General features: G+C 36.9%; 1 protein-coding gene across 5 annotated transcripts in view; it reads right to left on the bottom strand.

The window, feature by feature from the left end:
- The window catches only part of LOC111871312 (protein ST7 homolog), a 73,680-nt gene that overhangs the window by 33,099 nt on the left and 25,847 nt on the right, over window positions 1–14,734 (bottom strand). For all 5 annotated transcript variants that reach the window (XM_023864331.2, XM_023864333.1, XM_023864332.2 and 2 more), the window contains exon 3: window positions 13,606–13,768. In XM_023864331.2, the coding sequence (XP_023720099.1) occupies window positions 13,606–13,768 (163 nt within the window). The remainder of the gene's footprint in view (window positions 1–13,605; window positions 13,769–14,734) is intronic.

Below are 14,734 nucleotides of genomic sequence, written 5' to 3'. Positions count from 1 at the left end.
ACAAAGTCCTACATCTCATTTGAAGTGTAGGATTAATAAAGAGTTAATCCAAAGGGGAACCACAATAGACCACTGAAGGTCGCAGTACTAGAGCCAGTTTTATGGCTCACCCCTCATACTCATACTCAAACTCATCTTCAGAAGGACATATCATTACACGCAGAAACTGCTGTTAAATGTGACTGGTCATTATCAGTAATATTACACCAATATTACAATGTCATGAATACAAAATATTAGCCTTGAACAATTACAGTGATGTGCATGAATTTATTAAAATATTTATAAATTATTATAATAAGTCTATTTACTAGTACTGTTCGCTCAGGGCAGTGGCAGAAGAAATCTTAAAATATAAGTTAGATTTAGCAGAAGTACAGGNAGCCAGGCAGTGACTCCTGAAGAGTGACAGAATTTTTAAACTGACTTGACCCATGCATGGCTAAGTTCCAACAAACCACAAGGAACTGTGTTGAGAAATCCGATTCTCAAAGCTGCAAGGTTATTTGCCAAAACCAATTAGATCAGCCTCAGCATGATGTCTCAACACATTCAGAAAAAAGACTGTTGTGATAATTTATCCAACACAGATACAATGTAATATGTTACCCCATGCTGTCAGTGTTCACTAATCACAAAACACAAAACATTATAAAACATTATTAACAGCATCCATTGTGATTTACAAATGTTTTCTTTTTTATCTTTCATCCTGGACATGTTTCAGTTGGAGTGACCAGAGGATCCAACTTGTGAGAAGTGCTTACAAGAAGATGAATCACCCATACACATCTTATGTGATTGTGAGGCTATAGCTTATTTAAGATATCACCACCTGGGTCAATTCTTCATGGAACCAAGTGGCTTTTATGACATCCATGTAAACAAAGTCCTACATCTCATTTGAAGTGTAGGATTAATAAAGAGTTAATCCAAAGGGGAACCACAATAGACCACTGAAGGTCGCAGTACTAGAGCCAGTTTTATGGCTCACCCCTCATACTCATACTCAAACTCATCTTCAGAAGGACATATCATTACACGCAGAAACTGCTGTTAAATGTGACTGGTCATTATCAGTAATATTACACCAATATTACAATGTCATGAATACAAAATATTAGCCTTGAACAATTACAGTGATGTGCATGAATTTATTAAAATATTTATAAATTATTATAATAAGTCTATTTACTAGTACTGTTCGCTCAGGGCAGTGGCAGAAGAAATCTTAAAATATAAGTTAGATTTAGCAGAAGTACAGGAGGTCAAATGGGATGGAGGTGGCATCGCACGAGCAGGAGACTATACATTTTTCTATGGAAAGGTGAATGAAAATCATGAATTAGGTACAGGTTTTTTTGTGCATAAGAGAAAAAGAACAGTCTGAGGGTGTTGAGGAGAATATTTGGACAGAAGAGAGATGAAGTGACAGGAGGTTGGAGAAAACTGCATAACGAGGAGCTTCATAACTTGTACTGTTCACCAAGTATAATTAGAAACATCAAGTCAAGGATGATGAGGTGGGCAGGTCATGTAGCACGAATGGGGGAGACGTGGAATGAGTATAGGATATTGGTGGGAAAACCAGAAGGAAGGAGACCACAGGGAAGACCAAGGGATAGGTGGGTGGATGATATTAAAATGGATCTTAGAGAGATAGGATGGGATGGTATAGACTGGATAGATCTGGCTCAGGATAGGGACCAGTGGAGGGCTCTTGTGAACATGGTAATGAACCTTCGGGTTCCATAAAATGCTGGGAAATTCTTGAGTAGCTGCAGAATTGGCGGCTCCTCCAGAAGGGCTCAACTCCCTGAGTAAGTAAGTAAGTAACTAGTATTGTTTAAAAACTTTGTTAAAATCTAGAACCACTTTGGTTCGTGTCCTTTATATTGCTTTCTTTAAAGGAAGATGAGTGCCTACCATGTCGTGGTTCTCTCGTTTCCAGAATAGGACTCTATGGGTATTATGTAGTATTTTCACAATCTTCATCCTATTTAAACGTGAGTTTTTGTTACTTTATCCTACCTTTATTGTCGTCCAGTTGTGCAGGCCATACTATGTTGTGTATTTATACCCCTTGTGCCTCATGATGTTTGTGTGGGCGTAAACTGATGTTTTATTATAATGTCGAACATACTATTCTAGTTATCACTTTCCTTTGTAAGTTTTTGCTCTTCTGTCAGCTTATTAAGTTGATAAAAGTGACATATGTGGAAGTTTTCTTTCATATTCATGAGGTTCCCCTTTTTAGTATGCTCAACTATTTCCATGATTACTGTCACAGGTCCATACTGGTGACACTTATTTTGTATATGTTTGGCAAATGCCGTTTAGTCTTTGTTAAATCTTGTGTTTCTTCTATGTTCTTTATATCTTGTTGTTAGGTTTTTATCAGTTTGGCCAATGTATACTTTATGACAGCTTTGGCAGGTTATTTTGTATTTCCCACTTTGTTTGTATGGTTTGTTTCTAGCTTCTCATTTAATAATTTACCTATGGTGGAACTTGTTTTGAAGGCTATCTTTATATTGGTGTTTTTGAATAGTTTTGTGATTCAAACAACGGAATCACGATGTGGTAGACACTCATTTTCCCTTAAAGAATGCGGTATAAAGGACACGAACCAAACTGGTTCTAGATTTTAACAAAGTTTTTAAACCATACTAGCAAACAGACTAATTATAATAATTTATAAATATTTTAATAAATTCATGCACATCGCTATAATTTAACAAACGCTAATATTTTATATTCATGACATTGTAATGTTAGTGTCTATATGTACTGATAATAACCAATCACATTGTAATAGTGGTTTCCGCATGTAATGATATGTCCTTCTGAAGATGGTCACTCTGACTGAAACGTGTCAAAGAAGAAAGATAAAAAAAAAACATTTATCAATCACACTGGATGGCATTAATAATCCTTTATACTAGTAATTAGTACTTAGTAATACTAGTTGTCCGGCCGGTCATGGTAGCCGAGCGGTCTAAGGCAAGCACTGTCTTCACTCGCTCGGAAGCCGGGATCGTGGGTTCGAATCCCACTCAGAGCATGGATGTTTGTGTACATTTTTCTGTGTTTGTCTATTGGTAGAGGCCTTGCGACGAGCTCATCACTCGTCCAAGGAGTAATACCGTATGTGTAAGATCTAGAAAAACCAAAGTGAATGCAGTTCATGGAGGTAGGCCTAGGCCCACCGGGGCTGTAGTGCCAAGGAAAAAAAAAATACCAGTTGTCCAGCTGGTAGCCCAGTCACTATACAAACTGAAGATACACATGAATTTCCCGTAAACTACATTAAGAAGACAGATTCAAAGATACACAGCACATTCTGAAACAGAGGAATTCACTAACTTCCAAGGACTGTAGATCAATAATCTAAAGCCATAATGGCCATGAAATGTGTCCATTACAAGCATACTCCTCAGCTTTGATAACATACCAGGCCAATGTTCCCACACACATCCAAGCCAGTCCTCCATTAACTCTGGCATCATCCATGCATTTTTTGGAGCCTGAACTACTACATCTTTGCAAAAATTTTCTTTTGACACTGTCTTTCTGTTTAATATTACATATGGTTATTTATGGCCATTTGAGATTATTCACAGAATGACAGTAACATGTAACTTTGTGTAACCTTGGTCTTCGCTGTCACTTGTTTCTCCCCTCTCAAATTTATTGTATAATTATGAGATATATTGAAAAAATGCAGTTTTGTCAGCATTGTCCATTTGACTTAAAGCATATTTATTCCTTCAGCAGAGTCCAATAACAAAATGCTGAAATGCAATTGGTTGTTTCAAATTCTGTAGGAAGTTTCTAATTTTCATCCTTGGTCTTAACGATAAGCTTTCTCTCTTCATAATTTTTTCACACCATCCACAACTGGCCTTGAAAGGTATATTACCTTTCCTACCACATTCTTTTGCTTCTGACATTCAGGCTTCCCTAATTATGGGTAATCATTCATTTCATAAATCGTTGAAATACTCTAAAATGGAGGCATCAGTCTCAGGATTTCTCCCTTTCCTTGGTCCAGAAAAAGATCTTCTATATGTCAGACATGAAAACAATTTTGTTTTTATATTTAGGTCCTTCAGAAATGATTGACATTCCCTCCATAATTCTGGAAAAGCAGCAGTGTCAAATGTGAGCCGGTGTATGTGGGAAGACATACTATAGTGCCGCCTATGGCCACAAGATGACAGTACTACTGTGCACAGGTCGAACTGTGCCGCATCGTTCATGGCGGTGTGCAGGTGCAGTCATGGAAAATGATCAGACAACACTGAAGTGGTGGTCTCTCTGGAGGAAAGGAGTGGCTGCTTCATACATTCACACACGGTTAGCAGCCATATGTGGGGAAGCAGCACAAAGTCACAGAACCGTGTTTTGCTGGATACCAGAGTTCAAAGACATCAAGGACTGTGCAGAAAAAGGCAAAAGCAGTGGGCGTCTGGCAGCAGCATAGTTGATGGATGTTGTGATCTTTTATGGTTTGAGATATATAAGCTACTANTATGTGGGGAAGCAGCACAAAGTCACAGAACCGTGTTTTGCTGGATAGCAGAGTTCAAAGACATCAAGGACTGTGCAGAAAAATGCAAAAGCAGTGGGCGTCTGGCAACAGCATGCACACCAGACAGTACCCAGCACATGTCCAACTTTATACTGGAGAACAGGCGCATCAATTTTGATGAACTAAAGAAAGCAACAAGTTTTGTCACATGGAACATTTCACATCATCATCCATCAGGATTTGAAGATGAAAAAGGTCTGTGCTCAATGGGTGTCCCATTCTCTCACCATTGCACAGAAGAAGAAACATGTGGAGACATGCCAACAGTTGCTGCAGCTGTATAGCATGGATTCGCCGGAGTTCTTTCAGAGTCTAGTCACCGTTGACAAGTCATGGTTCTGGCACAAGACTCCAGAAAAGAAACGCCAGTACATGGAGTAGAAACACGCTGGGAGCCCTCCTCCCAAGAAGTCACACCCAGGAATGTGTCCGGAAGCAAATGGTGACTGTGTTCTGGGATCAGGAGGGGACCCTTCTGTTAGATTGGCTGCCCCCCAATATGACCATCGACAGTGATCAGTTGGTACTGCACTTCACTGCACCAACTCTGCCAACGCATTCAGCAACGCCGCCACGGAAAATGGGGGTGCGGCATTCTTCTCCAACATGACAATGCATGGTCACATGGCAGTCAGCAGACCATTGCCACCCTGGGTGCTCTAGGGTACACCGTGCTGCCTCATCCGCCATACTCGCCAAATCTTGCCCCTAGCGACTACGATCTATTCAGTGCAATGAAAGGCATCATGCGGGGTAAGACATTCACCTCCAACGACGAGCTTTAGGCAGCTGTCCAGCAGTGGCACCGGGATACCCCTAAAGAATAGTTGGCTGTGCAAATACAGACACTGCCGGAACGATGGTAAAGGTGCACAGACATTGGTGGGGGATATCTCTAATATAATCTGTATGTATTTTGATCCAATAAATGGTTACTGTGAAGAAAAAAACACGTAGTGTCAATCATTTTTTAATGCCCCTAGTACTTCACTTACTGTATACTTTCTACCAGATGCACAATTGCCCATTTTTTCAGCACACATAATAACTTTTCTTTTGAATGCAGCATCATATGTGAAACACTTTTCCATGGGTAAAAACTGACAGCAAACTGAACACATCTGAACAATAAGAATGTCGGACAATGGCTGAACTGAAAGTTCGGGGTCAACTCACAGTTAAACGTGGGAGGTATGATGTGGCTTAATACTCACTCTGAATGTGTTTACATTAGATTCTTTCCAGGCCACCCCATGGACAGTTTGCAAACTGGTGAATAATTCCTTGAATTTAAGATATAACTCAATTTTTCAATGGGAAAAAACATGAAAAATGTGCATTCTATATTCAATGTAATATAATATATAGCTGATTTCCCCCTCTATTTACCTCCTTCTCTTTACTTGTCTGAACTATTTACCAGCCCTTTCCATTACTCCAATCACTCTTTTTTCTTTCAGCAATCTCTCCCCCATTATTCCTCACCCCTTTGTAACCACACCATGAAGGAACACCAAAGGGTGACTTAACCTGATTCTTGGTTTCAAGAATAGGGCCTGCTTCACTCCTACAAAGACAAGGCAGGAACCACCCAGCAGTTTTCCTGGAAATTCAGTTTGAAAGTTGACCGGCGGGATCCTTTGGTGAAGTTACACTTGACAGGTTTTGAATCCTGTAAGTCAAAAGTGGGAAGGACTGCAACATACACTACTGGTATAATTTTTCAAGCAGCTGTCATAAACGACATTAGGTGATCAAAGGTGAGAGTCCCTTGAAACAAGAAGGTGAGAATTAGAGTAAACTCCCTAAATTGAAATTGTTCCAATCAGCTGAAATTATAGTAGTAACTTGGAGGCGGGGCTGAAGCTGTGAAGACTTCTTGTCTCATAGCAGAGTCAGTCTACTAAAGTAGCCACTGAATATCTCCCCAAGGATACAGTCAAAAAATCAGAGTCACTTCAAGTTTGGTTCAAAAGTTTAAATTAAAGCAGAGTAAAAACATTTTGAAGTGTGATACTGGAACAGTCACTGGTNTCAAGCAGCTATCATAAAGGACATTAGGTGATCAAGGGTGAGAGTCCCTTGAAACAAGAAGGTGATTGGAGCAGTGAGAATTAGAGTAAACTCCATAAATTGANTTGAAACAAGAAGGTGAGAATTAGAGTAAACTCCCTAAATTGAAATTGTTCCAATCAGCTGAAATTATAGTAGTAACTTGGAGGCGGGGCTGAAGCTGTGAAGACTTCTTGTCTCATAGCAGAGTCAGTCTACTAAAGTAGCCACTGAATATCTCCCCAAGGATACAGTCAAAAAATCAGAGTCACTTCAAGTTTGGTTCAAAAGTTTAAATTAAAGCAGAGTAAAAACATTTTGAAGTGTGATACTGGAACAGTCACTGGTTAACTCTCAAAGGATCCAGCCGCAAAACTAGTGTGATTCCAAGTTTGGTTTAAGTGATTAAGAACCAATGTTATTAACTGAAGTATTGAAAGTGCTCATTAAACACTGATGTAGTGCCTAGCATAAGTCACTCTTGTCTCCAGCCAACTTGAGGCCTGAATTCCCCTGAGATTGAATCTCATTGCCCTGAAGCTAAACTAGTACCTGTCACCTGTAGCTTCCAGCTCATCCCCCTTTTCATTCCTAGTAGTAAGTCTCTATAACAAGCTTATTGGCCCCCATCCTTCATAATAACCCATACCCCAGTAAACATCCGACATTCTCAATAACAACAAAGGGAAGAGGAGGTGGATAAGAAGGACGCAGCAGCAACCTGCAAATCTGCCACGCCAATATGTGAGAGGAAGAATGGTTTCAGAGAAGAAGTGGTGACCAGCAACGTGAGGCAAAACAGTTATAGTAGGAATTGGCACCAAACATAAGGGCTGGACGGGTATAGTAAAAAGTCGCTCACCAACATGTGAGGCCCAAAGTCTCAGTGAGGAACAGAGTAAAAACAGTAACATCTTATTCTCTTTGTACTATACCTACTCTTCAATAGACTTTATCCATTTCTGCCCCATTGCATTTGTCAATATACATCTGTCTCCCTCTAACTCAATCTTTCTCTTTCTTTTCATCCCCCCCCCCCATCATTCTACTCAGCAACAAAACTCCATAGTAGACTTATTCTGCTGTGTGGGTAGCCTTCCAGCAGGAAGGGAGTGCTAGTTAGGCAGACATCCTGGGAAGAGAGGTGTGGATGTGGGGGTATTATATACAGTGAAATTCCTATTTAACGAATCCCTAAGGGAAAGGCTTTCCTTACACTAAATTTGGGGTTTTACTAAACAGGGATTATGCAAAAATTACATCTCACTATTAAATTTAATTCTACCTTTTTTGTAACTGTAAGCTTCTTCCTTTCCACAGACACCAAAACTACAAATAAAAAAAAAGTACTGCTGACAAAATTCAACTCACACACTTCACTCTTCAAAGACTAAATAAAGCTCAGTGTGACAATTCATGGCAAACATAAAATGCAAAAGTTGGCTGTTGTTTCAGTCATGATCACACTAAATCAATGTATGAAGACCAAACACTGCATACACTAAATCAAAATTCACAAAATAGAGGAAATGGATACATTGTTTATCTGGGACTTTGGCTGGGACCACAAAAAATATTCACTAATTATAGGATAGTTTCAATATGGCGGAAACAGAAGTTATGCAGGGTGAGTGCTCGCAGCTTAGATCAGTGTCTGAGCTAGATAATAAGGGAACCTGTGTAAATTGTAGTTGTCTGCAAAGTCAACTTAGTGAAGTGCTAGAGAAACTAAAATCTTTAAAAACAATAATTTTTTTTATTACAAAAAGACCATGGATTATGTTATACCGATCTAGAGCAATCTGAACAAGGTAAGACTGATTCCCCAGACCTTGGCGGACATGAAAGCCAAACACAGTGTATGGTCCATGATAAAGGACATGATCAAGAGTATAATTACACTCAAAAATGGAAATGTGCAAAACACATAAGGACAACCAGAAGGACGGAAATCCAACGAGATAACCAGTCTACCATAATCGCAAACCGCTTCGAAGTGCTGTCAAATCTCAAAGAGCCTGAATTCAAAAAGGTAACTCTTCAACAAACAAGTGGGAAGGTTAGAAGAAAAGAGGATAATCTTCAGAATCCAAGAAACAAGATTTTATTTCTTGGTGATAGTCATTTGAGGGAAATGGCGGCTAAACTACAACATAACTTAGATGTGGAATACAGTGTTCAAGGACTAGTGAAACCTGGTGCAGATCTAGCAACAATTTTAACTTCAGGTGTGAGTGATATTGAGGACTTCTCTAAAAAGGACTTGGTGATTGTGTGGGGTGGTACTAAGGATGTCAGCAGAAATGAGACTGATAAGGGACTGATCCAAATTAGGAACTCTGTAAACAAGAATACTAACACAAACGTTTTAGTCATGAACCTACCACATAGACATGACTTGGAGCAAAAATCACGTGTAAATGATGAGATGAAAAGGTTTAACAGAAAATTAAAAAAAAATATGACGGTTTTCAGAACTTCACGTGTTATAGAGATAGAATCCGAAAGAGACTCGTTTACTAAACATGGGTTACATATGAATTCAAGAGGTAAGGAGCAGACAGTAAAAAGAATAGCAAAAGAAATTTTGGATATGTGGAGGGACAAAAAGTCTGACCCAGTTATAATGAAAGGGAAGAATGAAGAAGAGCTAGAAGAGATATGGGGCTCATATTCCACCAACAAATGGACCCTTGAAGACAGGTGGGAAAAGAAATGTTCAACCCAGGAACATTTGCTTGCTCTGGAAGGAATCTGAAAATTATAATGCAAATCTACAAGCTAACAAGTGTCCAGCTATGAATGACTTAGTAAAAACAACTACAGAGCAAAAAAATGAACCAGTATGCAAATCATATAGACTTCAAAAACTACCAGGTATGAAAAATAAGGATTTTTTATGGTAAAAGAAAGGTGCTCCAAAAAGAAATATTTCCTTAAATGGAGTAACCAAAAAATAAAACGATATCAAATTCTTAAATATTTTCCATCAGAACATTAGAGGTTTAAGGGGGAAAGCAAATGAGCTATTAAGTCATCTACACCCAGCCTCCCCACACATATTATGTTTTACAGAACATTACATGAATTTCTTGGAATTACAACAGTTAAACATAGATTCTTATAAACTAGGAGCAAACTATTGTAGAACCTTGTAAGAAAAATAAGGAGTATGCCTCTATCTACGCACAAGCTTGAAATTTGTAAATATAGACCTAAAAAAATATTGTAAAGAAAAAGATTTTGAGGTATGTGCTGTTAAGTTAAACCTGAGCTCCAACACTCTGTGTATAATTAAAATATACAGAGCTCCGACTGGACACATTAATACATTCAAAACAAAACTAGATACAGTACTTAGAAACCTATATACCTCAACACAAGAATATATTATTTGTGGGGATATTAATATAAATTACCTTCTTGATAGTGAGAAGAAAAACAAGTTAGATACCTTATTGAAAACTTATAATTTAATAAGTACGATAAATTTTCCCACCAGAGTTCAAGGAAATTTTGCTACAGCCAATGATAATATTTCCATCGATATTACTCGAAGGGAAAATTATTCTGTAAGGCCTATAATAAATGGATTGTCTGATCATGATGCACAATCCATAACATTTAAAACAACAAACATGAGAACACATTCTAAACAATTTAAAATAATAAGGAAAATAGACAAACACACAATAAATGACTTTTTAATTAAACTAAGTTATGAAACATGGGACTCAACATTTTCTAGTGATGATGTTAATATAATGCTTAACTCCTTCTTAGACATTTACTTGAAAATTTACCATTCCAGTAAATTAAATTAAAATTTCAAATGAAATAAGTGATTGGATTACTATAGGAATAAAAACATCCTGTAAACGTAAAAGAGTACTCTATATGGCATGTAGAAACAGTAATAATTCAGAATTAAGAAACTATCATAAAAAATACTGTAAAATTTTATCTAAGGTCATTAAGGAAGCTAAAAAAAACTAAAATATGATTAAATTCAAAATTCCAAAAATAAAAATAAAACCATATGGGATATAGTAAAATTAGAAACTAATAAGGGGCCAAATAATGAAAAAATATGCACATTAAAGGTGGATGGAAAATGGATGAGAGAAATGCATGTAATTGTGGAAACTTAACAATTACTTTTTATCTGTAGCTGAAAATAAAAATGCAAAAAATAAAATAATACTAATATTTACCTTCCAGACACTACTCCCATTCAGTATTTAATGAAAACTTTTATAAATCCCTTTCCACATATTAAACTTAAATCTTTATCAACTATGGAAGTTGAAAATATAATTAAATCTCTCATAGCAAAAAACTCTTATGGATATGATGAAATATCCACTAAAGTATTAAGAATGAGTTCCCTTTTCATTAGCTCTCCTTTGACTCACATATGCAACAATTCATTATCACAAGGAATTTTCTCAGATCGTTTAAAATACTCAGAAATAAGACCACTGTTTAAAAAGGGTGAAAAAACAAATATTTCCAACTATAGGCCTATATCACTTTTAACTTCGTTCTCTAAGGTATTAGAAAAAGCTATGAGCATTCAATTGATTGAGCACTTAAATAACAATAACATTTTAGTGGAAGAACAATTTGGTTTTAGAACAAAATCTTCAACAGATGAGGCTATATACAAGTTAGTGAATGAAATCTGTAAGACCTTAAACAGCAAAAACTTAATAGGAGGCATTTTTTGTGACCTAGAAAAGGCCTTCGATTGTGTTACTCATTAGGTTCTGTTGTCAAAATTGGAGTTCTATGGGATAAAGGGTAAAGCTAAACTATGGCTTGAATCTTATTTCAGAAATAGATATCAAAGGGTTTTAATTACTAATATAAATCTTAATCTCAATGAATTTTCGACATGGGGCAAAATTAGTCATGGTGTCCAGCAAGGTTCGATTCTGGGTCCATTGTTATTCCTCATTTATATAAACGATTTACCCAAAACTATAAATGATAAAACTGTACCTATATTATTTGCAGATGACACTAGTTAGTTAAAAGTTCAAACTATGATGATCTCTGTGTAAATATAAACAATGTTTTTCATAGTATAAATGAATGGTTCAAAGTAAACAAACTTTCTATAAATTTTAACAAAACCCACTACATTCAATTTACAGCTAGAAATAAAAATTGTATATGATAAAAAACAGATTACATCTATATCCAATATTAAATTTCTTGGACTTTACATTGATGACACCATGAGTTGGAAATACCACACTGAGTATACTAGTTCTAAACTAAGCGCAGTCTACTACATAATAAGATCGCTTAAACCACACACGTCCATAAATACCTTAAAAATGGTTTATCACTCTTATTTTAATTATATTATGAATTATGGTGTACCCTTTTGGGGTAACTCACCCAAAGTATAACAATTTTTAGAATGCAAAAGAATATAATTAGAATTATGTTGGGACGCAGAAGGAGGGATTCGTGCAGGAACGTATTTAGAGAATTAGAAATCTTACCTCTGGTATCTCAGTACATACTACCTCTTATGCCCTTTGTGATAAAAAATAAAAACTAATTCATAGCAAATTCAGAGATTCGTAGAATAAATACCAGACAGCAAAATAATCTCCATCAGCCTCTTGTAAATTTGAGTAAATACCAAAAGGGAGTTTACTGTTTAGGAACAAAGGTCTAGAATAATCTACCACAATATATCAAGGATATATCAAGTGACACAAACAGTTCTGAGGTACAATTAAAACAATTTTTATATTTACATTCTTTTCATTCTTTACAGGAATATTTTGGTTATAAATCTTTTTAAGGTGCGAGTAGTTGTCTTGCTTTACAATTAAAAGAAGACAAGGTGGTCAGTCTGTGTTCTGGCTTTTAGATGCTTATTTTAGATATATACAATTTTTATATTACTGTATACTAGTCTCNGCCACGTCACTGCTGGTGGGGGGGTTCTCCTTTGCGCAACATATCACATTATGTTTTATTTACTGAATTTTTAATTACTAGACTTGCATAAAACNAAAACTCATTAATGACATTATGTTTTAACTATTGAATTTTTAATTACTAGACTTGCATAAAACTGTACAAATTGTATTAGGTTTGCCGTTACTTTTACTACTAAAATTAACTTGTTCATTATACTGTATATGTTTATCAGTATTTTATACAAATGTACATGCTATTGGATGACAACTGTAACCTTTGTTGTGACTGTAACAAGGACGATCTCCACATCTGCATGAGAATGTACTCTCGACAGGATTTATGGAAGGTGAATAAATGAAATGAAATGAAACAGCATTTCAATAAATGCGGGAACATTACATTGGTATTTCACTGTGGAAACATATGATGAATGTTGTATGAGATAATGAATTAATTAACACTTTTTTTTAGTTCCACATTTACATGTTTGCACCTTATAATTTATTTAACAAAGCTGAATCTGACACAGTCATTTTAAGAAGACAGATTTAGTGAAGCTGAAGACTACTGTCTTGTGGGATATAACACTGTGTAGTCCAGTGGAAGTCCACTGATGTTCCTCTGAACTGTCAGTGCACTTCTACTGGGATACATGGTATTATATCTTAGGAGACCTCTAATCCAGCACACTGACATTACTTTCTTTTCAAAATTAGCAGTAGTACCAGTGCCTTAAATAAAACCACATATATGTCCCTCCCACCCTCCTTGATGATCTCCAAATGCATCCACTGAAAACTGCTGCAAAATACGTTTTAAAAAGTCATCTGTAAACATTACATATTATAAAACAGGACACTGATGGGACACACCAAGGAATGGGAGAAAGTTACTAGATTTTCTGATAACTCATTCTGCATTTCTGATACTGAACAATTCCATAATCACTAGGAAACTTATTACTACACAAAATTTTGTCAACAACTAAAAAAAAGTGACATGGATATTCTCACCTGGAACTGCCTGCTGATTGGTGGCTGTGGCACTGGCATTTGCTGCAACATTATTTGCTTCCCCGCCATTATCACCCCCGCCAATCCATGGACTGATATGATTCAATGACACTTGCTCAATGAACGACGTGCCATATTTGCGAAAGTACCACCACTCAAATATCTGAAATTAATAACTTCATATGTAACATTCAACTGTATACAATTACCTGGAAATGTTTGAAGACCAAGGCACAAATGGAATGATAACATTAAAGTGGATGAGTAGCAGTTTGTAACACATTTATTTGTGGTTTACTTAGTCGTGCTGTCAGAATCTCAGACTATACAATAATGAACAGGGTGACTGCTGAATTAATGAATGCAAAAGGGATAGACCCAGCCTGGCCATTGCCCTATGATCCACAACAGTCTTTGTGTATCAACCTCTATTTCAGCCCTTCAACAATCTTATGCTTCAAATGAAGTGTGGTATTTTACTTACAGGGGCATCTTGGTGATCACCTGGCTCCAAAAAGTAATGACCCAGGTGGTGAAACCTTCAGTAAGCTACAGCCTCACAGTTACATAGCATATGTGTGGCTCATTCATCTTTTTCTAGGCACCTTTTGCAAATGGGACTATCCTTGACCCCACTCTGAAGAGACTTGTGTTTATTACTAACAGTTCCATGGTTCTTCTGACAGAGGATCTTTGTAAGAATCCCTCTGCCTGTCTGAGTCCTCTTAGGGACTCACTGTTATATTTTATGGTCTTTGTCTGTCCAGTCTCTGCAGCCTTCTTGGCAGTTCCTGCTGAAATATTGCACGATGGTTCAGGTGCTATGAGCGGACATTCATAACCCAATTCTGCCAGTTTATCAGCAGATTCATTACCCTTAATACCCATGTGCTCCAGCACCCATATCAGTTGAGCTCTGTTATGTTTAGCACATTTCATTAGGGATTGATGACAGTCCCAAACCAGTTTTCAGTTGAGCTAGTATTTGTCAAAGGCTTTATTGCATCTTGACTGTTCGAGAGAATAGAGAGGTTTCTGTTTCTACAGACCATACCTAGATTCTCTACTGTGCATGCTTTGATGGTATAAACTTATGCTTGGAATGCTGTGGTGTACTGTCCCAGGCTGA

The sequence above is a fragment of the Cryptotermes secundus genome, unplaced genomic scaffold (genome assembly GCF_002891405.2).
Source record: "Cryptotermes secundus unplaced genomic scaffold, Csec_1.0 scaffold1116, whole genome shotgun sequence".
Taxonomy (NCBI): Eukaryota; Metazoa; Arthropoda; class Insecta; order Blattodea; family Kalotermitidae; genus Cryptotermes; species Cryptotermes secundus.
This window is presented reverse-complemented; position numbering and strand designations above follow the sequence as displayed.